The 23,693-nt window shown below is 35.8% G+C and overlaps 1 protein-coding gene across 4 annotated transcripts in view; it reads right to left on the bottom strand.

Moving 5' to 3' along the window:
- The window catches only part of fstl5 (follistatin-like 5), a 175,550-nt gene that overhangs the window by 69,939 nt on the left and 81,918 nt on the right, over positions 1-23,693 (bottom strand). For all 4 annotated transcript variants that reach the window (XM_044126833.1, XM_044126834.1, XM_044126835.1 and 1 more), the window contains 2 exons: positions 15,610-15,806; positions 7,218-7,338 (listed from right to left, as the gene is read on the bottom strand). In XM_044126833.1, the coding sequence (XP_043982768.1) occupies positions 7,218-7,338; positions 15,610-15,806 (318 nt within the window). The remainder of the gene's footprint in view (positions 1-7,217; positions 7,339-15,609; positions 15,807-23,693) is intronic.

Here is a 23,693-nt window from a genome sequence, read left to right as displayed (position 1 = left end):
AGACTCAAACAAGAAGAGAACTTCATGGAATTACAATGAAAGAATGAAATGAAGAGTAAAACTGCCACAAAGTATTACAGAAAAAAAGAAATAGGGAGAATCTATGTTGTAACTTTCTCTGAATTAAGATTCATGTCAAAATGATAAAACAGAGGAAAACACATTAGAGGAGAAACTGCATTTTAGAAAACCTCTTAAACAGGCCCAAACATAAGGAGGTACAACATATTAACTCAGCTTAGATGTAAAGAACAATTTAAACACAAACTACCAATTTTGATGAAGCCTCTGAAATAAAATGTAAACTCTCACTGAAAGTGAAACAAACTTAAAGACAAAAGCACTTTTATGACAGCTAACATTCCTGCAAGCCTTAAAGACGCAAAAATAAACAAGTTGCATCTGCTGGGGCTTGAAATTCATACCTCGACACCCTGGGAAGGGTGAGATAAGTTGGTTGAACAAACACTTCACTTCAGAGAATTAGAATTTCTTGTTTGTTGTAGCAAGGACTTAGCAAGGATTTCAGATTTTACAAGGTTTTTCACCTCATTTTCAGTTCAGTACTGTAACATTCCCATTCATCATCTAAATCCGGATATCATCTCCAGCAGACTGGGGTCAAAGGGTGGGATACACCATGGACAGATCACTTCATTTCTTCTTGCTGGAGAGCAACTGTTTAATATTTTCAGATGCTTATTTGATAAGCCACTTCATTTTGAACATTCATGCATAGAAAGGTTTCTAAAGTCGGTGAAAAAAATAGCAAAGATCTCATAAATTGTAGCAGGTCAGGTTTAACTTAAAACATGTCAAATAAAAGTTAAAAAGTTTTTACCTAAGCACTAAAAAATGAAGGATGAAGTATTGTCCAGTTTATGAACTCAATGCTTTTGTCAGAGTTCCTTTTTCCTGCATTACTTCACCCTTGCTGTGTATAGAGCTTCGGCTGAAAAGTCAAGAAGAATGTTTTACAACAACCTTCAGTAAGTCTGGCTTGGTCTTTTCCTTAACAACTACATTGTCAGTGTAGCTGTTCAGAAGGTCAGAACAATTTTGTCCTGATCCCTTTGACTGCCATGAGGACGCCGGTGCCCCCATTGACCTGACAGTTAAAGGGTTAAAGAAGGTTATTGGTAGTTTTGGCAGTGAGTGCAAGTCCTGCTGAAAAATGAAATTAGCATATGCATAAATCAGCAGAAGGACATGATTCTGCTGACATGAATCAGCAGAATCGTGTCTGCTGATGTCTTTCTGCCAGGAGATCTGCTTTCTCCTGGCAGATCACTGTTGACTGTGGAGATCAGAAACACAATGGAACCAACACCACAGAACCCCAATCCTCACCTGTGGAAACTACTTTTACCACACTTTCAAGAACCTTATCACTGTATTGCTGCTTTACAGAGAATATTGGCAACTAAACAGGATTCCAGGGCAGTAAGCAAGACAAATTAACCTATGAATGGTATGATTGAATGAATAATACCATTGAATTATTGTCAATCACTATATTGTTAATTATTATATTTGGTGGAATTTACATATGACTTTAGACCATTTATGTTAGATGAATGCAGGTTTAGCAAAAATAAAAATAAAAAGTCAGTTTGAGAAGTACTAATAGATGAAAGGCAGTTCAGCTGTTTTTAAAACCTTCCTAAACACTATTAAACTTGACCAAGTTTAGTGGCTTTAAAATACATTCTGTTAGCATCTGTTGTAAGCAGGTGAAATTACATTTACTTAACCACTTCAGACAAGTTACTCTCCTGTTTTCATACTGGGATATTTGCTGGAGGCATGCATGTGACCATTTCCTGTTTTGTGCCATTCTGTTTTTGTTGGCTAATGATGAGAGACCTCTGTCTGAGCATGAACGACTTCAACTACAAATAACTCGTTTTGGCAAAGTGCTGATGGCAGAGAACACTACAGAGAGGAACACAAGTAAGCACACAAAAAATCTGTTTAAGAGCACTTGTGAAAAGTTTCCCTTTGAGCCATTTAAACTAATGCTGTTCCATTACTAAGAGGAGTGTGGACTGAAAGGATTTATTTCTAGACATAGGTATGTCTTAGAACTCATATGGATATTGGATGCAGCAATAATGCATGACGGGTGCAGATTACATCTAAATAAAAGCATAACCATCTAACTTCTGCATAAATTATGTTTCATCTGCTGAAATAAAACCACAGGGCCATATGGGCCAATATGAACAGCAACAACATACTTGAGATATGCTTGATAGGATACTATTGAACATATATAATTTTTAAATACATTGTGTAAAAAGTTTTTTTTTTTTTTTTTTGTTGCATTAAATCATATTAAAACTTCCCCATTTTCGATTGGTCCGGATTAGCTAATAAGCAAAATTATTTTAGGAAAGAAACAGATTCACTGTTCTTGAGATGAATGATGTATTGTTGCAAAATGTGCGAATTGCCCAAAGACCAAAGGCAAAAGACCTTTTAGAGATGCTAACTGAAGCTGATAACAAATTGTCATTACTGTCATTCCCCTTTTATAGTCAATTGTACCCCAGAGGGCCAAAGACCTTAATTTCTGCAGACATAACATCTGTTACATTTGGAAGAAAACTTATGCAGGTATGAATACTCTCTACTCTCTTGCAAACCCTGGTGTACATCAAACAGCTGGACTGAGACACACTTTTTGAGATGGTCTCGGTCCACTCCAAATTAAATCTGGTACGGTTTGCTTCTGGTCCAAATACAAATCGGCCTCTATCCGTATCAGCTAAAGAAATACACATCTTTTTGGACTTCATGAGCCACTATTGACAGAGATTATGATGAAAATTAGTCATTCATTGTTACTAACCCTACAATTGATTGTAATGAAATCAAACCCGATTAGAAATGTTATGCTTATCAGTGCTGCTGCCAGCATGTTGTGGGTCAGAACAGGTAGAGAATCTTGTCTCATTCAGCTTGCAGCAGCTTTTGTTAGTGCCATTCCAAAATTAAAAATATCTCATCACATAACCTGCATTGTATGATCTGCTCAACATTAAAAATGCTGTTGCAGCTGTAATAACAGCACAAGAGTGCACAACTTCCAGCAAGCAGAACTTCTAGTTTGATTTTTACAGGCTTCAGTCCCATAATTTCTGTCCAATGGGAGCAATGATTGTTTAGTCTGCATGCAAAAGAGGATAGTGTAAAAGCAAACCACAACAAATGAACAACAACAACAACAAAAAAACATTTGCTTTTGGTGTGGACCAAAGGACTTTCCTGGTGTGTACACACCCTAAAACTATTAACTGTATATACATAAACTTCTGAATTTGAAGTGAATGCTCTCTCTCTTTATTCTGACATTTGCAAATAGAACAAAAGAAAGCCATATTATATACATATACATGCATACACATTGAGTTTTTATTGAATAATATGCTTGATCTCTGACTGACATTTGTTAGGACGATGATGCCCTGCAACACATGACCTGTTCACCCATAATGCATTGAGCCAAAATTCAACAAATTATTCTGTGATGATACAGTGCTCCCTATCAGTAATGTGGCAATTTATATATATATATATATATATATATATATATATATATATATATATATATATATATATATATATATATATATATATATATATATATATATATATATATACATATATATATCTGTAGTCATCTAATTAAGACATCCCCTCGCATAACTCATTATGTTATGGCTAGCTGAAACAAACTGATTCTCAAACAACTTCCAGCCTTTGCAATGGGAGGAATGAATAATTCATGGATGTTTAATCCTTATCTCATGTCCTGATAAACTACATTGCCATGCTTTGAATGTTCCAGAGGTGTGCAGTGGGGGAACTTTTGGCAGAGCAAAAAGACAGGTGCCTTTTTCATGGTTGGTCATTTCTGCTTTTACTGCTATTTTGTTCCAGATGGCACCCATAATTCCAGATACACTGAATCAACTGATTTACTTTATGATGTGGCACAGTTTATGGCAGCATTTAAGGAATTTGCATAGAATTTTACGGCTGCCTCTTGGAGATTATGTCAGCAATAAACCAAACAATTGTACCACAGGCCAAGTCTTTCTGCCTTGGACACCGTAATGATGGTCTCGAAGGGTGGAAGAAAAATCTGCAATTTACAGTACATGTAATCAAAAACACATCCTCAATACTATGACTAAAAATACACATTCCAATTACTGCGTTATATCAGCAGCTGGGCACCAGCCCACTTATGTTTAAAAAAGAAAAGCTGCTGCTCTAACCACATGTCACATTATACAGCCATTTTATACCTGTGTACCAAAGAGCGGCAGTAGTAATAAAATAGATTAGCCATGCTCGGTAAATCTGATTGACTGGTGTTTCTTAAATCAGCCTGATAACATAATAAAAACGTACAGCTTTTTCAATTAGCTTTTATTTCCTGCCGTGAATATTATAGGTGTTGTTAGATGATTACAAGTCTCAGAGGGCTACTGTGTGCAGCTCTGCATGTTACAGAAATCTTAGATAAGTTTAATTTCCATGTTTATGTGCTTCTGCACTGTTCAATCCTTGGATTAATTACCTGTAACAAGCATTGGTTCGGAAGCTGTAAGCAGATTCCAGATACTTTCTGGAAGAGATTCATTTTTATTTTTTTTATGTAAATGTGTCAGATATTTGAGATATCAGAAAAACTTGTTTAAAAGCTGCAGATTTGCGGTGAAGCTAAAGTGATGCAACTCAATCAGCTTCTCTAAAAAAACTCAATCAGGCAAATGCAGCTCCAAAATGCAGCTGCCAGAGATAACACAGAGTTTACTGCACTGGCTCCCTGTTAGTCAAACTATAACAATGCTAAATGCATTTCTGATTTATTTGTCAAGTAGGCAGCACGTACTCGTGTCTTCAGAGACATGCTTGCTCTGTGTTCCCAGTACCAGATCTAAACTAGACAATAGGTATTTGTTTATGGCAGCTTTTGATCAAATAACTTGACCAATAATTAAGTGGCTGATGAGACTTCCAGTATTGCTCAGAAGGTAGAATCTGTGAATACTTGAGAGACCCTCTAAAAACACTGAAGATAAAATATAAATATATCTTTGTATGATATTTGTTATTTTTTTATAATTGGGTTTTGGATGGTGCTATAGTGGCCTTTTCCCATTTTTATGACTGGAAGGGGGAAAGAAAGTGGTGGAGACATGCAAAAGTACTGAGGTCAAGAATTGAACCCGGGACAACTGTGAAGAGGACTACAGACTCCACCAACGCATCGCCCAGGGGAAACTGGACGTCGTTTTGCAGACTTTCTTATATATCCTCTTGGGGTGCAGTGACAAGAAAAATGGATGGTGCTACTGGAATGGTTGTTTAGCTAGCAAACACCCACCAACATTATGTCAAGTAGCATTGCATTTAGGTATTCGAGTTTCCTCAGCTGCATTTTCTTTCATACACCAAATTGTTAATTTTACAAACTTATCACTAAAGTAGGCTATAGCCTTTCGGGGTCCCCAGAGGTCACAGAGAGACCTTTCTGCAGTCTCCTTCATGACTAATGAGGTTTCATGAATAGAAACATGAAAACATCCAACTTTCATGACTACTGCTTACTCCTGCTTAGTGGTTTGAAGAATTAATAAAATAAAGACAACAACAGCTCAGAGCTATAAAACCCTCAAAATATTTTCATGCCGGTTTTAATCTAAAATAGAGTGAAAGGTTATGAAATGGCCATAAAGCATTCTAGCTGAATACATAAAAAAATCCCAAGATGAGTTGAGTTGTTGACTGAGTCACAATGAGCACATTGACCATCTGAGTCTGCAAATGTTAATTTGAACAATTACTGAAAAAGTAATTCTGAGAAAACAGCTGTAATGGATTGGTTCAGGCAATTATTTATTCATATTAGCAACAACTCAAAGTGGAAAGTAAGAAAAAAAAACAACTGATAGAGGTGAATAGAGCAGGCTTAAAGAAACTGCCCCAGAGGGCTTGATGATTTTCTAATTAAATAGCCCATTTCCTTGTGAGGAGTTCAGATGGGAACTTGAAAACGAAGTAGATGGAACAACTCAACTCTTCAAGGAAGCTCAGCTCCTCCTGGATTGGCTGGGGTTCCTTTATTTTCAAGACTTGCCAGAAGGGCTTTTCACCCACACACACATTCACCCACAAACAACTGAAGTGGCATAGACAAGACTCCCACAATGCCATTTCTTCTTATGACTTGTTTTTTTTTTTTTTTTTTTTTTTTTCTCCAAGAAATGATTCATATACAAAGGGCTGATGGGATAAAGGTTGATTATAAATTCTCTTCCACTGCTAAATGTGTCAAGCCAGCCAAATGTCAGAGGATATTCTGTCAAAGGATATTGAGTTGACTGCAAATGTCAGGCGAGGAGGAAACATCAACAAGAGCAAGGGGAGGTAACAAAAGGAGGAAACTAGTGCACATGTGTTTGTGTGATTCAGATTTTGCAGAGCACTTGTCATCATTATGTTGTGTAATGATGGAGGATTTGGTTTGAACTGTTTCGGGTTTTGTGACCTGTTTTTTTTTTTTTTTTTTTTTTGGAACATATTCCACTTTGAACTCCTTATTTCATCTCCATCAACAGACCAGCAACACTCATTTGGCAACAGTTCATCCCACAGAGCAAACGTTGGCAAGTTATAAAACATATTTTTACCAAATACATAAGTGGCCAAGAAACTATTGGTAGCACAATTTTTAAGATGTGTTTTGTCAAACCTTAGTGCCTTCTCCATGAAGTTAAAACTACTAATTAGAGCTAATAATTCAAAACAGAAACAAAGCACAATATTAGGATGACAAGCATGAGTGACATGAAAATTTAATTGAGTGAAATTTCAATATGTCATGGCTCTTCTTGTTTCTATTGCATGCTGATGACTGCAAATAAATCAGACCGAACAGATGAAAATGATTTGGACACTTCTAGCACAATGTTTCAACCCCAGGATCAAATTGGTTTTAACATCTTTAATAGAACACATCAAGAATCATTAAGCAGTACTGAGGAAGGCACAGAGAACAAAATATTTGTCTGTCATATGTGATCTGTCTTCTTGTGGAGATAAAAAGTCTCATTGCAGCTATAAATTGAATTCTATTTTCTGTTTTTTTTTTTGCTTCTCAAGGATTCGTTGTTGTGTTTGCAAGAAAAATTCAAACTCACCAAAGGCTGTGTAAAATTCCTCCTTTGTAAGGTGCTCATCATCGTTAATGTCATTGTACTTCAGCAGATCGAACAGTGTGCACTCAGACACAGCCTTGGACAGACCTTCATGCTTGATGACCTTCAAAGAAAACACAATGTTCTGTTAAAGATGGTAGACAGAGCTTCTTGGAGTTTGTAGATGTTTATTTTTTTCTTCTCACACTTTATTTTATACTTCACAGTATGAGTCAGCCACTTAGTTGTGGTGTTTGAATTTCCTTCGTGCATGGGAAATGCATCACATGACAGTCAAATTTGTGCAGAGTTTATTTTACTTTGTGAGAACAGAACAGGATGAACTGAGCTCAGCCAGATCAATGCATACGTATGAAGATTTCCGTCAATATTTGGTCAACATCACATCATTGAAACTCTTTAAATCACAGTAACAGACTACCTTCTCATCGCATCAGTTAATGGACTCTATTCAATACTAGTCCTTCTGAACCTCTATACTGCACTTGACATCATCAACCACATGATCCTATTACAGAGATTGGAACAGTTAGTCGGGATGAATAATACTGATTTCCAGTGCTTTAAATCACATTTATCTTCCAGATTTCACCTCGTTAACATTTATCACATGACCTCCACAGGACCTGTTATAGTGTTTAACACGATTCCACTCTGGATACAGTTTAAATCTACCTTTACATTCTTTTCTGGAAGAGATCAGTTTTCACAACTAGACTGATGACATTCTCCAGACACAAAATCTTAGATGACAAGATTTTACTTTTGAACTCAAGCAAATCCAAGGTTATGATTCTCAGTCCCAAAAAGGTTTGCAACTCAGTAAAAAACCATTTACTCATGATTGTCAAGTTAATTATACCTCCTAGTGCTATTGTCAGAAACCTTCTGGTCATTTTTGGCAGAAAAATGACCAGATTCCAATTGTTGGAAATATTCACCAATTTCCAACAATTGGAAATTTCCAACAATTTCATGTTGGAAATTGGTGAATAATTTCCAACATGAAATTATTCACCAAAACTGTATTTTTCCACTCAATATCTCAAAAATCACTTTTAAATATTGAGTGGAAAATATTCCACTCAATATATTCCAGTTCAGGTCTGTCTTGACCCAAACTGTTGCAGATAAACTATTGGATCCATTCATAAAGCCTTAACTTGATGACATAAACACAAATTTAGCTTTGCATCCTAACATCCATCCAATGTTTATACCCTCTTATTCTTGCACAGACTTTCTAGGGACCTCTAAGCAGGTTTTAAGCACACTTTTCACTAATTAACAGAAATAAATGCATTCAAACATCCATCTATGAGTAATAAATGTACATGATGTGTTAGTGATAATGTTCTTAAAATAAGCAGGCTTTTCAATGATATTCTAATGTTTTGACTGGGTCTGTATATATAACCAACTACTATTAGATGTGTAACGTGAATCGTCCTTTGAATTTGAAGTCATTAAGCAAACAACCTATTTGGACTCTGGTTCAAGCAGTCAATAAGAACTGTTGCCTTGAATGCTGAAGGGTCATTCTATTTGCGTGTTATTAGAATGGATTTTGATATTTTGATGATCCAGACTACAAGTTGAAACTCTGGCCATCTTATAAAACAGCTTCCTACTATTTAAAGTGTTGCAGAAGTTTTCACCTCACCAGATCTTTCTACCTCTCCATGCAGTATGCAGTGAGAGAACATGTTCAAAATCCAAAGTTGTTTTAGAGCATTAATATGTATTCTAGAAAGGTGAAGAAGGTGCACAGCAGATTTTTATATCAATAAAATGTATATGATGCACCTCTGTTCAGAAACCATTTTTCCTTTTTATTTCCTCTTCAAAATGATAAAAATAGTTTTTCAATTGTTACAGTTTGTTGCACTCAAACTAAAACTTTCTACATAAAGTTTTATAGCACTGATGTGAAGAGGGTTGTGACACATTTTTCTCTACAGCATGCTGCTCAACACCCCATGCATGACCCTGCCTGTAAAACATCCATCATACAATATCTGCTGTCAAAAAACTGATCACAAGGGACAGCTTTATACATCATGTCTTGTCCCCTGGATCAGTGTACTTCCCTTTCCAGATGACTTGGCTGAAACATTAGGTGGTCATCTAAAATCCTTGCAGTATCCTTGAAACACTGCACCACCAGTCAAATAAGCATTTCACATTCTGAGCTTCTTTGGTGCTTTTTAATTTAATCTTTTCTCCAAAACCATTTTCTCTCAACTATTTTTTAACAATAACCATAATTCCCATAAAGTGTCCTCATCTATTGAGCCAGAATAAAGTACTTGTATATTTTCACTCATTCTGTGCACTTTTTCTGATCTGTATTTTTATTTAAAAAAAGAATTACACAAATAGAATGTGTACAATGGCAGCACCCTCACTCCACTCATCCCTTTAAATATCTGGCCTTTCATAAATGACTAATAGAATGATTCTTAATTTCCTCCTTTCATGTTTGTGTGGAGAAAGATGACAGACACTGAAAAGAGATCCTGGATGTGTTCAGTGGTTTTCAGCACACCATGTGCTCTAAATTATCTGAGGCACATCCCTGATGTGATAACTAGATGTAATGTTTATTGAGGTTACAGCCACTGGCTGATTCAAATCGAACTTTAATTTACAAAGCCAATGGAACATTGGATGATTAATCAGAGAGAACGCTCCGAGTACCTAGTGTAGCTGCAATTAGCAGCTACACTAGGTTTTTTTCAGCTTCCTCTTAACATGGACTACATTACAGCCATTACTCAAAACTATTCTGCCAAAAAAGGCAATGCATAGTACTAATAAAGCACTATTACAACAACATTTTACATGCTGTTGCATATATTTAAAACCATAAAAATTTCAGAAAACACAATGTCAAATCTGCACATTGTAGTTCACTAGAATAAAATATAGCCATCGTCTTGTGAAGCAATATTACAAAACTGTATTTTAACAAACTTAAAAATAGCTTCAGTCACTGGTAAAACTGAACAAATTGTGGTTGCTTTCATAGGAAAGTAATATGGAAAGTAGCTTATCAGCATTTGTATTCAAATACATCTGAATTATCAATCAGAGTAGTTACTTCTGAAAAATAAGGCAGATTTTTTTGATAGTTAATAGGCTGGCTGGTTGGTTGGTATGGAGGAAACTGGTGCCCTTAACACAATGTCTTAGAGAAGCAATTGTCCATGAATTGGGAAAGGGTTATAAAGCAATTTCAAAACCCTTAGAAGCTTATTATTCCACAGACAGAAAGACTAGCCACAAGTGGACAACATTCAAAGTCTGCAGACAATCTCTCCAGCAGTGGGTGTCTGAGGTCTTACTAGATTTACCGGTTATTTGCTGTTAAAAATAGTCTCTCTCAATTAGATCTTGCTTATACATATGTCAAGATATTTATTATGCTTAAGCATCAACTTCAGAGTGTATCAGTTTCAGAGAGAAAACAGGAAGGTTCAGAGGTAATCATTGAAAAAAAATGTAGGCATAACATGTTTTAGGTGTGTGTGCTCAGTGGAACTTTGTTCCACCCCAGGTACACTTGTGTACCTGATGTGCATTTATGTCACTATATAAAATTTCTAATTTGATCTGACGTTTTTCACCTCAGGGGTTGTATGAGACTACGACAAAGATGAAGGAGGACAGAGATTAAGAAAAAGAAAAAAGCAGACAATGGGATGGAAGACAGGAAGAACAGCATGAGGAAGAGGTCAGAGATGATAAGAAAAAAGATCAATTAGTTGAGGGTGGGTCAGAGAACTCAGGTCAGGCTCAGCATGTGCAACCAACCAACCATATATAAAATTCACTGTAAAAGAGCCTTAACCCAAATAATCTCAGAAATGTCAATATCAGTTGTTCCAGAAATTCCAATTTAATAATTTACAACACAAATAATTGAGTTACATATGATATAACCAATCAGACAGTGTGGAAAGCCACTGTCCTAGCCCAAACTACCCCGTTCTCCCAGTTCTCCCAGACTTCTGAAAGGCTTGCTCCATTGTATCTAAATGAATTAAATAACTTCTGAAAAAAAATTCTTTCGACATGATACCAAAGAACATATACATATAGCAGCGTGATTGGACAAATCAACCACAGTATATCGGCACAAACACGTTGTACAATTTGTTAAGCATGGTGGCAGATGGTGCACAATCTGAACTGGATTGCAGCAACAAGACCTGTAGGTGAGATGGTTATGAAATACGTTCTGGAGTTCTTTGTTGTCTCTATTTGTTCTACGTAAACTAAAATAATTATAAAGATGGTGGCTGAGACTAACTTTTTGTATTCAACTCAACAGAATCCTATAGATGAGGTAAGCAAAAAACATTATTTGAAGGTTAGAAATTGTACACACATTTCAAAGTGATGTCACAAACTTTAAATATTTGGACCATTACAGTCACACATTGATCTTGAACATGTGCTTTTATATGTACACATATAAAAATACTTTCAGTCATTTCTTTTGGCTGCCTTAAAAAAAGCAAAACACTTAAAGCAGAAGTATGTTTTAGATGATGTTACATTTAACTACACCTTTGTCTTTTATGTTGTGTATAATTCTAACACAGATAAGTCCAGAAAAAGCTCAGTGGTGAATAATACACCTTAATGTCTTTTTTAACAAAGAAAAATAACAATTCTGTCACATTTTCTGTCAAATTGTAAGGTACAGACATTGTAAAAGTAACAGAAAAAATTCATTTTGATTTGCCATTTTAAAAGGGCACAAAGTCTAAAAGGGCAGGAACAATTGTTCTGAGCCTCTTTATGTGCACACTCCAGCATGTCAAGTTAGCTAGGATGAGCGCTTTCCGTTCTATCATTTCAAATGAGCTAGAAGAATGCTCCAATTATAAAAGTGCTCCAGGGCACAAGGGTGGCAGCTATGATTTTGTGTTTATAAATGCTAAAAAATGTGCATATTGTATTCTCAGGGCTTGCACACACAAACCTTTATTTAGCATAAATACCCAATATTTTTTGGAAATATGGCAAAAGTTGAAAGACCAGCAAAGTACCATGAATATACATTCTGAGCTCATCAGTTCTGCTTTGTTGTTTGTTTGCTTTTAAATTTTGTCTTTAAGAAAGAAAATCAATAATAGTACATTATTCATTGGTTCCATTAAGATTAAAAAACTTAATGCATCAACATAAAACTACTTCAAAGAGATAAAAAAATACTTCTAACATCCACATATGAAAAGCTCTGCCTTTTCTGCTTGACTTAACACAGAGAAGGGCTATCTTTCTATTAGGGCACGTTTACTATACATGTTTACTATAAAATAAACATGCATAGTAAACGTGCCCAAGAGATCTTTAGCAGAATTAGAACCCTGGAAAACTCCAGGGTTCCACCTGAAACATGGGGAGTTCCAGGTAAAACATGTTTACAGACAAACAAGTTTTCCTTTTCTTCTTAAATGCTATATGCATTTTATGCATATAGCAGCTTAATTACTGCTGTGAGTGTGTTGATATTTCAGTAAATACCATATTTTATAGTCTGTGTACCCCACTTAAAGATTAATCAATTAGTTGATGATTATTCCAATAATTGATTCATCACGCTTAATCCTATTAATTGTTTTGTTCCTATAATCATCATGCAGTTGCTTCAGGGATGGATAAAAATACTGTCTAAATTGAAGACATTTTAATTCTCAAATTTCAAATAAAATGAAAGATAAACAAAACAAAAGAAGAAACAAAATACTTTCATGTCTTCTCAGTCCACCAACACTTTTTTATGCTGCCATAGAAATTGCAATTTCTATGGGAGATCTGCCAAACTCCTGTTTTTTGGGGGGGTTTTTAACACAGTAAGAAAAATGTTTTAATCCTTTGAAAAGGACTTTGGCCTGAGAAAAGTGAACAAATATCCTCACTTTCAAATCTTCCAGCTTTATATTATGGATGCTGAGACAGTGAAATTCATTCTCCTAACTTTAACATCTCTTATACCATCCTTTGGCGTCATTTATTGCAAAAAAAATAAATAAATAACATGTTCAGAAATTTAGATTCATTGGACTATATAAAGACATTCAAATCAAAGTAGTGAATCCTGCTTCACTGACGCCATAGGAACTAACAATTCCAAGCCCTCTGCAGAGTAGATCTTCAACTGGATCAGCAGGAAGGTAACAAGAAAAGCAACTGAAATTGTGGGTTTGAAAATTCGCTCCAGGGTGCTTAGCCCCTTCAATTATTCAAATATACTGCATAATAAATCAGTCTTCAGGTATGCAGAGACTTTGTTATGCCAAGAATACCCTCCTCTCTCATGCCAGCCACAAAAAGCTTTTCTTACAACATCCTTCTTAGTAGTGATGGTAAAAGGCTGTGGCTCCCCAGGAGCACAAGACTCTTTTGACCCACATTGCTTTTCAAAAGGTTTACTTAAAGACAGCCTCTGTAGCTACCAGAGTGGAAGAAAGGCAGGGATAAATGCATGAGATTATGATGCAGAGAAAAGCAACTCCATTAATTCTTTGATTTTATTATGCAGATATAAAGATCATTAATTAAATGATCAAAGGGGTTACATTTTGCTTTAAATACTGAAACTTTTCAAATCCTCAGATACTCTCTCCGAATTCAAGCGAAACATTAAAGATGTGGAAAGTAAGCTTATTAAAAGACTTATGGCTATTATAAAATATTGTATCCAAAACAAAAATGACAGAAGCAGTTTCTGTTACAACATTACAATAGCAACATTGAGAGTATTAACCTCATGCACATCTCAGTGTTTTAAGTTTCCACACAGAAGTGAGGAGCAACAGGGAGGATTTTCTTTAGATATTCTCAGCAGAACTGAAAGTCAGACTGAAACAGTGTGAGCTGTCAGAACCATAGAAATGATTAAATGACGAGTTAATATGACAGAAGAACGTATACAAGCAGCTGGATGATGCAGTCTGGCCTGTAACAAATTCAGTTTAAACTGAGTAGTTGCACAGGAGTACATTCATATTTTGTTTTTAACAACCACACAACCAAGGTGGGCGTACAGATAATCATTCCTGTCGGACTGCATCTGGAATATGTGCCAGCTGATACATTGTTGGAAAGTGGAGTGTCTTCCCACTCGATGCATAGCTGAAGTGTAGCAGAGTGGTCCATACTGCCTGTTGGTTCAGACGTTTTCATTTGCTTCAGCTCTGCTGTACCGGTGCTGCTGATCCAGAACTAAATTTCTTGGGATTTTGCTATTAAACATAAAATCTCAGTTTGTCCTCACCTTAATTATTTAATTAACTGTAAGGCAAATGAGTCTGTAGTATAATAACAACCAAACAAGTGATCACAAACTCAAGAGAAGGGTTTGTTTGCTTTAAAATAATAACCTTTTCAAATCAGTGATCTATGGCTGTCAACACAGCCTTTGTGGGTGCAGGTGTCCCACTTTGTGAAAGACTGCAGAGCACTTTTGCCTCTTTTTCCTCATCCCACACATTTTGATTTTCAGAAGTCAAAGCTCCATCACAGTCACCTATTGATGTTCTTCTCAGATTGGTGAAGGTTCTTTTATTAGCGGCTGTGTTTGCCGTCAGTCACTTTGGACACATGGGGCGAAACGAAAGTTAACCTGCCACTGAACAGAACACCTCCTTCATGCAAATGCATAGTTTTACTCTTTATTTCATAATGGACCTCCCACTGAATTAAAAGCATAACTCTTTTTAAATAGGTGTTTTGGATAACAATGAGTGAATTCTTAACTTCAATAACTTCCAATAACCTTTTGTTCTTGTAGCAACCAGTAATGTTATAATTTCATTTTTTTACTAAAACAGACAATTAACAACTAAAATTGATCAGTTTTTTTATACATCATTTGATGAAAAATAAATTGTTTAAATATGTTGATGTGCTATTAAAGCTTTATTGGGTTTCTAAGTAATGTGACAATTTCTTCAAAGTTATAAAACTTTGCAATATGGTGGGTGATTTTGGCTCCTGAAAAATAAATGGCACATCCTGCTGCATTTAGATTGCATTTGGTGGAATTAACAAATAGTGAACAAAAACATTTTGTTCCCAGCCGCCTTGTAATTGCTGTCATTATCAGACCATTAGAATTAAACTATGTGAATGAGAGTGGCTCAATTTGTTCTTCAGCGTACCGGTGCTTCTATTTTGAGCAATCTTTTCCCTGCACCACATGCCGATACCCATCCTTAGCGTTTAAGTTTGTTATTTGAACTGTTATGTCTTTATACAGTGTGAAAAGCTTTTGAATTAAACAAGAAACTGATTTATTACAGCACCAATTTGCATAAACTGACAATATTTAAAAATATTACAGCTTTAAACTGCTTACCTGTGAGAGCTCGCTAGCATCTATCAGTCCGTTGTGATCTACATCAAAGCGTTTGAACATCAGGTCAACCAGTTGTTTCTTGGCTGCCATGCTGTCCTTGTGGGCCCCATGACCTGCGGCGCCCAGGTATCGCTTGTCATGTAAATCCAGAATCTTGGTTTTCAGACGGCGGTAGTCATTCAGCCTGCAGTCATCATCTGGCAACAGAAGAAATAGGGAGACAGAAAGTTGTTCAACAATTGCTTAAGATTGTTTTAAACATTTTTCAAGTTTAATCTGAGCTGAAAAATCTCACTTTGACAGGGTTTTATAAAAAATCTGTAATTTTTATGAAATCTGAAAATAGTTTCTCCCTGACTGCATCCCATTCTGCCTCTTAAAGGTCAAGTCTCATTTTCTATACAACAGCATTACAGCAGAACTCATTCAAGATTTATTTTTATGTAGAATATGTTTATGACTTGATACTTTGTTACTAATTTACACAGCAGCCTGCCATTTCTGTGCCTCACAATGCCACATTTAAAATTCTTCTCTACTCTCTGTTACCAAGCACGGTTGAGTTCCTCCTGATGGGAACACACAAACACATTATCAGCTTAGCAGACACAGCACCATTTTAAAAGGTTATGCTTTAAAAATCTACAAGAATAATTTGTAATATTAAAAATACTGAAAGACAACTGCAAACTGATGGTAATGTTGTTTTGAATGAACAGTTAGCATGCCAGGAGACTAGAGTACAATGTGTAAAGCAGCTGACTGCTGGCTAGCGAACATACCCTGCTAGTTAATCAACCAGCTAAGATCGGCCTGGTCTCCTCCAACTGCTGCTTCATATAGATCAGAGCACCAAGAAGTGTGAATATTCTACACAACCAGCACTGTTGATTTCAAAACTTATATCAAGTTTAGTTGGAGTTTATTCTGAATGTAGTTATTTAATGTTTTTCTTTAAAAGGACCCTATTATACATCCTTGAACAGGTTGAGATATGTCTTATTAGGTTTTCAAAACAAAAGAAAAACCATAAGTAAGTCAACAACAAAACATTTTTTCGAGCAGCCAGTGAACAAGTACAGCCATAAAACCAGCTGACCAAATGGGTTTGAGCTCCGCTTGGGTTGTTGGGTAACAGGGCATGCCCTGCCCACAGATTGTGACTTAAAGGGGAAGTTTTGCTTATTTTAAAGGCAGATGGTGTCATTTTATAGCACAACTAACTCTGTTACTTTCAGCTGTTATAAAAAATACTGTATATACCAAATATGACTTAAAAGAAATTTGACTTTGTAATTAGACAATGTCCAATTACAAAGACAGAGGTTAAATCAGACCTCTGTCTCTTTAAGAAGCTTATTATTATGCAGTTAACCACTCTTGGGTGAGTTGGACTGAGAAGTATGAGAATAACGAGTTCAGGAAACTCACAAACTCACATTATAACAAGAAATAAAAGCTCAAAAAAGTCAATTTTAAATAATACCCCCCTTTATAAAACCTGACCCTGCCATAATAAGCATCATGATTCTTTTAAAGTATTTGTGTCGATATATAAACAACAGCATGATATCTGTTGCTAGAACATAAATTTAACAAAGATTAAATACACATGCTAGAATTATTAAAATCCTTGCCAATTAGCATTTGAATAAACAAATCGCCCTTCTGGATGACATCATCACCATAAGCTTCTGGGTGTATTAAGTAAGCATTTAACTTCAGCATTTCTGTGATTTTCTACCTCAGAACGGATGCTCAGGAGTCTTTTATAAAAACAAGAATGTACACCTACACTTGCAGCATTTCGCCAAGCAATGAAGAAACTGATTAACAAATTCATCATACAAGTGTCAGGAGCAAACCCTGACAGCAACAGAAAACATGATCACCCTGTATTTACAATCTGCCATCAGAGGACTTACATCAAAGATGTCAACTGGATAAAAGGCTTAGAGGAGGGAAAGCGAAATGGAGCTAAAGAGAAAATAATGACAAGAATCAAAGGTTTACACTTGTCAAAATTATTTCTCTTTGTTTCAACTGGAAGTGTACCTCCCCTCATAAAAGTTTTATTACCTGATGTCAGCCAGCCCAGAACAAAAACAACTTTGTTCTCCTTTTTACAATTCTCTGGGAAGAACAGTGACATCACTGTCACACTCCCTGGTGTAATCAGCATCTAAGAATAACATCGGCTACATGGAGTCTTTTACAAAACATCTGAACTTTGTTCAGGAATGATAAAGCAAAGCCGATTTACTGAGTGTCCATATGAGATCTCTGATCAGTAGAACTGCCTACGTGTTGAGGGTTGATGACTTGTAAACCTGAAAGAGAGCGAACAGCTTCAGTGTAGCATCTCATTTTTATCTTATAGATTTATGTCAATTTTCCCTGGGCGAAACAACTTGAGCAATAAGTAAACTTAAAAATGAGAAGCTTGAAAAATCCTAGCCCTAGCCCTTATGAGGGATGAGAGAACGGCAAGACAGTCTTAAACTTTACCAGACTTTAACATTTGACTCCAGCTCTTCTATACTTTCATTTCAATCCTATGCGACCCTATAAAATCCAAAAGGTGGAAGTTTTACAATTAACTTTATAATAATATGCAGTATTTTGAGAAAAGCTTTCATACGCAACCATATATAAAGAAGGATTTATGTAGTAGATTATCCAAAATTGTTAAATAATGCGAAAAAAATATAGTTACAGTGGCCTGAAAAAAGTTATTCAATTAGACTATAGACTAACACACTGTTTTGGATATTTTTGATATAACAAATAATTATTTTTGTATGCATACAATACCATTGTGCAATTGTAAACTGTAAGTAATCCTGGATCTTCCTGCAGACATTTGGATGAATGCGCTTTTGTCACACAAGTCTTGCCTTTAATTTAGGTTAAGCAGAGTAAAAATGCAAATTTTTTTCAATACTTTTTGTAGAAAAAAAATCATAGATTTCTTTGTGTTAGCCTATCACATACAATCCCAGCAAAATGCTTAGTTTGTGGATGTAGTTTGATTAATAGTGAATACACGAGGAATGGAAATATTTTTGCAAGGCACAAGGGTGATTGAGGTATTTTTGTCTTGTCATTCAGAAAACCAGCTCCAACCAATCAAAGTAAACAAGAAATTAAGAGAAAAGGACTATGAAAAGTGCAACTTAGGTGGCAATAAATAAAAGGTTGTAGGAAACCTCTGGTATGCTTTTGCGCTGGATGCATCAACTTCAGCAAAACAGGAGTTTGAAGAATCAATGTAATTGATTCTTGTGGATCTTCCACAGTACACTGTGGCGTATGCTACAATCATGAACAAACACTACAGGCCTTATTTCAGAATGATCTCGCTGGTTTCTGGTCCTAAATATTTACCTGAACTGTCTCGCAGTGATTCGTTGTCAGTTCTGAGTTGTGCAAAGCCACACAGAAAGAAGTAAACATTGCAATGCTCAGGACCAATACTTCAGTGTTTTTTTTTTTGTTAGCGGGTAAAGCTGCAAGGGAGACAAATAAAGGTGTTGACAGATGTTTGAGTTGCATTCTCAGTCTGAGTTGTGCAGGAAGCAGGGTGTGAACACTAACAGCAAAGCTGAGCAAGGTTCTTTCCTTGCCATAGATGGAACTGAATGATAAGGAGAAATATAAAACGCTTCACTGTTAAAACAGGAGGCAGAGTCAGTGTTAAATACCCTGACAGCAGCAGCCTGCTGCATTTCTTGGAAAAGGGTCGGTTTGGACAAGTTTCAGTGTCAGAATAGCTGCCTTGGTCACAAATGGCAAAATGAATAAAAGATAAATGGCTGTTGGTGCGCCCTGGGGATATGAAGGTCAGTTACATCAAAGAACTTTACAAGTTATGCATCTACACACACACACACACCCACACACACATGTGCAGAGAGAAAAGCTGACAGGGCTCAGCTGATTTAGAGGATTTTATAGCTTTAGCACATCGTTGCAGGCTTATATCAGGTTTGAAATGAGCTCATAATTTTTCTTATCTACATATGAGGAAAGGTAACTTATGTGTGGCATGTTAGATTCATGCCTCTTACATCATCACACTCTGGCTGTACTGGTGATACTGTATGCAGAGCATGTAGCAGAATCAGCAGCCAACCAGAAACTGGAGAAAAAGAGTCAAACACTGACTTTCTAGTAAATTACTAAATAGCTAAGATCAATGTATATGAATGGGATTGAACAATCATATTGGTAAGAAATAAACTCAAACTATTTCAGGTCTAGAGCTGTGACAGGTTACCCAACATGTAACAAAACAGCCAGATGAAAGCATTAATAAAATAATAGAAAATAAATAATTAAAAATTGCCAGATGATGTGTGGACCACCATTAACTGATTTCAACCACACAAATGAACAGACTGAAGCAGGAAGGTTAAAAAGAAAAAAGAAAGTTGTATTTTGGCCTAAAGTGAAAACATTTAATATTAAAATCCTTCAATATTGTGTTTCTGGGTCAATAACTATTTTTTGAAAACTATAGCTGATCCTGTGGTTAGAAATATATAGTATACCTATAAACACATATTCTGTCTTAATATATTGAGAACTAACTTGTGTCAAATTCTAAAAGTAAAACTGGGTAGAAAAGTTGTCTGTGCTTACTGAACAACTGAGGAAGAAAGTGCTGTTAGCATGCCGGAGGCGGTCATAAGTAATGAGCTTGGACAATTATTGCAGATACATTACAAAGTCAGACATTTGTTAATACTACATGTTAGAAATAAAGATGACTATATAACCTTTAAAACATATTTCAGCCAGCATCTCAAATTACTGTCATATAATTTTTTTAATAAATCACAATTGAAGCAAAGTACAAATTTGTATATATTGACATATATACAAATGTATTTGTATATATTGACATATATACAAATGTATTTGTATATATTTCTCTAACTCTGTTTCTGTAGACATTTCATAACCTGAGCTAACCTTTGACTGTCAGAGAAATTTGACAGCATAAAGCACTGACTACCAAAAACCTCAAGCCATTTGTCCACTAAAGTGGCAAAAATACAGTTCACAACAACCCACACATTATAAACCATTCTGCTGTATTTTTTCTTGATGGCTTTGGTAAATTCAGATTTTTAGATTTAAATTCAGGTTAAAAACAGAGATTCCATTTCTGGTTGAGTTGGAACCAATTCTGGTTCTGTGAACATAGTATGAGGACAGAAAACCTGAAACAAACTTTGGATACAACAAACTATATTTTGATGATCAATTTTGGAGTAACTGACTTAAAACTCTGCAACAAGATGACTCTAGTTTGGAATCATTTTTACACCAAAAAGAAATGCTGTTCAGGCAATACTTTATGTGTTCACCTAGCTAAGGTTCAAACCAATGAAGCAAAACAGAGGGCCTCAGAACCAACAAAGTAGAAGAGGTAAGTGGAAACTACACATTTTCCAGGGTACATCCTGGTCCCTTGACGAGCTTACACAGTGGGATCAGATCTAGATGGAAAAGTTTGCCATCACCCGAAGTATGTGATATTTGATTTATGCTTATTCTAATGAGATTTGGAAGTCCAAGGTTTGCCTAATGTTACTACTTAGCTTCACAGCATGCTGTTTGGATTCATCACTCATCAGATACAAGGTGTGGTGCACGGCCAGCAGTTTCCTGGATCACATTCTACAGGACATAAAGTTAATAACTGAGGAGAAGTTAAGAAAATGAGAAAAAGTCTATTGACATCCTCTTAAATAATTAATGAGATAGAAATTCAGTTTTTTCCGCTTGGAGTCAGTTGTGAATGTTTTTCAAGCATTTTGATTTCTGTGAAGCTACGGAAGTAGCAATCGTATACATCCCATTGATTTTCACAATTTACCTACAGTAGATGGATATCGTAGCACAAAATGCCTCAATATTTTAAATGCCATATGTTTTTATCCAAATGAGGTTTGCCTCGCAAAATTCAATCCAGTTGCCACTAACTAGGTATTTTATCTGTTTGGGTTACTATTATTTGTTCTTTTCTTTCAGTTTATCTGCCATAATAAAAAATAAAAAAACTTCCAGAGTTTTTGTTTCTTCCTCTGTAAAAATATTTAAGAGGCTCTTAACCAAATAAAAGTTGAATAAACATTCCTGCATTTTTTCCAAGGTCATTGTGTAAATGAAAGCTCATCCTACACCAACCCCAAAGGCAGTTTTCTGACTATTACAATAAATACATTTCTGAGGTGAAACTACGATGAAACTGAACTACCTAGCTCGCAACAAAAATCCCCCTTTGGGTATTCATTTTCCATATAATTCTGCCCTTTGAATTATTAAAATGTTAAAAAGGCTGCAGAACCTCAGAAATGAGGCATTGTTGTGTATACTGGACAAATAATAGTGAATTTACCAGAAAAGTAATTTTAAATTCACTCTTTGGAGCATTTGCTACCAAATGTTTTCATTTAACTTGAACTAGTTAAAAAAAAAAAAAAAAAAAGCTCAGAACTTCTTCAGAGTGCAAGGGAAACTTTCCAAAATTCTTGAAAAGAAAGTGTGGCTCGTTGGAAACGAAGTGTGGAGAAACAAGAAATGACCACAGGCTTTGCTCAACGCTATATTCCAGTACAAACACCAGTGCCCCCGCAGTGAAAGACACCCACCCAGCTTTGACCTGCCACTTTAAAAGCACTACTGTTTTATTTATATAGTGAAAGTGTAAGTTCAGCAGAATAGCTGGAGTCAACGCTGCAGAAAGCTCTCCTATTCCTGCATCTGCTCCCTAACACCTCTTCAGCTTTTCCATCACCGTCTCCAGGGCCCTGGCTACTACCACGGTTCACAATACATCACGAAAGCACAGGATGACAAGTGGGCTACTCAAATCAGAGGTCACTGATTGCAATCTTTAAGAGCAACTAAAGGTGTCACTGCAGCAACACCTGACTGGATCTGAAATGGATATCTAAGCAGTGGAGCCTCAAGCCATCACTGCTGGACTGACTGACGGTTATCTTAATGCATAGTGCTCACAAAAAGCTCAGATGTCAGATGAGACTTCTGCTCCTGTTTCAGAATTTACTGTAAAGGTTATTATAAATAAATCTTTAAATCCATGAAGCAATGAAGAAAGAAATAAAAAATAAGGTCAGAAATTTACTTTTGAGCTCAGAAAATCCTGTTTGAAAGGTTAGTTTGTCATCTGTTCTTAACCTTTGTCATCTTCCATAGAGAGACATGCTTTTTTTTCACCTGAAATAGTGAACTGTGATTTTACTTTGTATGTTTTACCAAAACAAAAGGCAAACATGAAATTACATATTTGAACCAAACTTTGATTAAACATGTTTATTTGAAATGAAATATTGTTCCAAAGATATCTTGATTAAATACATACAAAATTTGACAAATTTGGAAGGGATATAAAATGAATGCCAGAAGGTGAAGTGAAAATTAATTCCTAACAGGGAGCCTGGGTTCCTAAATTTGTGTTCACAATGTTTCCCATCTTGCCATGTGTTCTGGTATATTATTCAAGTTGAAACATAATAAAATAACCAATATACTATTTTAATATTGTCTATGAAGTATGTATGTCACTTCAGACATACTGCTGTTGGGAATAGTGGATGCTTATGGGCATCAAGGGTGTAGAATTCAGTGCTCTGCATAACATGGAGAGGAGACAATACTTTGACATTGTATGGCCAGTTTTTTATACTTAAGGAATTAATGATGGGTTAGAATTTTAACTGTAGCGCCGTCCTAGTGCCCCAAGCCAAATCAATCAGGTCAGATGTCAAAGCAGCAGTTTCACTGTCAGTTTCAAGCAACCTTTACACTGAGGTGAGTGAATTTTTTTCTGTGCAAAAAGCACAGCATAGTGTGAGGTTCAATAACTTTAAGACTTACATTATCCTCCTGATATTATTTTCTAATATATTGACCAATTTCTCTTAGAAAGAAAAAATGGGCACAATCTTCCTGATCTATTGAGGTAAAAAGTAGCAAATGAGAAGAACAAAAAAATGAACATTTTGAAGTGTCTTTTGACACCCTACATCAAGTCACACCACTTTATCTCT

This window comes from Gambusia affinis, linkage group LG09, assembly GCF_019740435.1.
Source record: "Gambusia affinis linkage group LG09, SWU_Gaff_1.0, whole genome shotgun sequence".
Taxonomy (NCBI): Eukaryota; Metazoa; Chordata; class Actinopteri; order Cyprinodontiformes; family Poeciliidae; genus Gambusia; species Gambusia affinis.
Note: the sequence above shows the minus strand (reverse complement) of the source record. Positions and strands in the feature narration are given on the sequence as shown.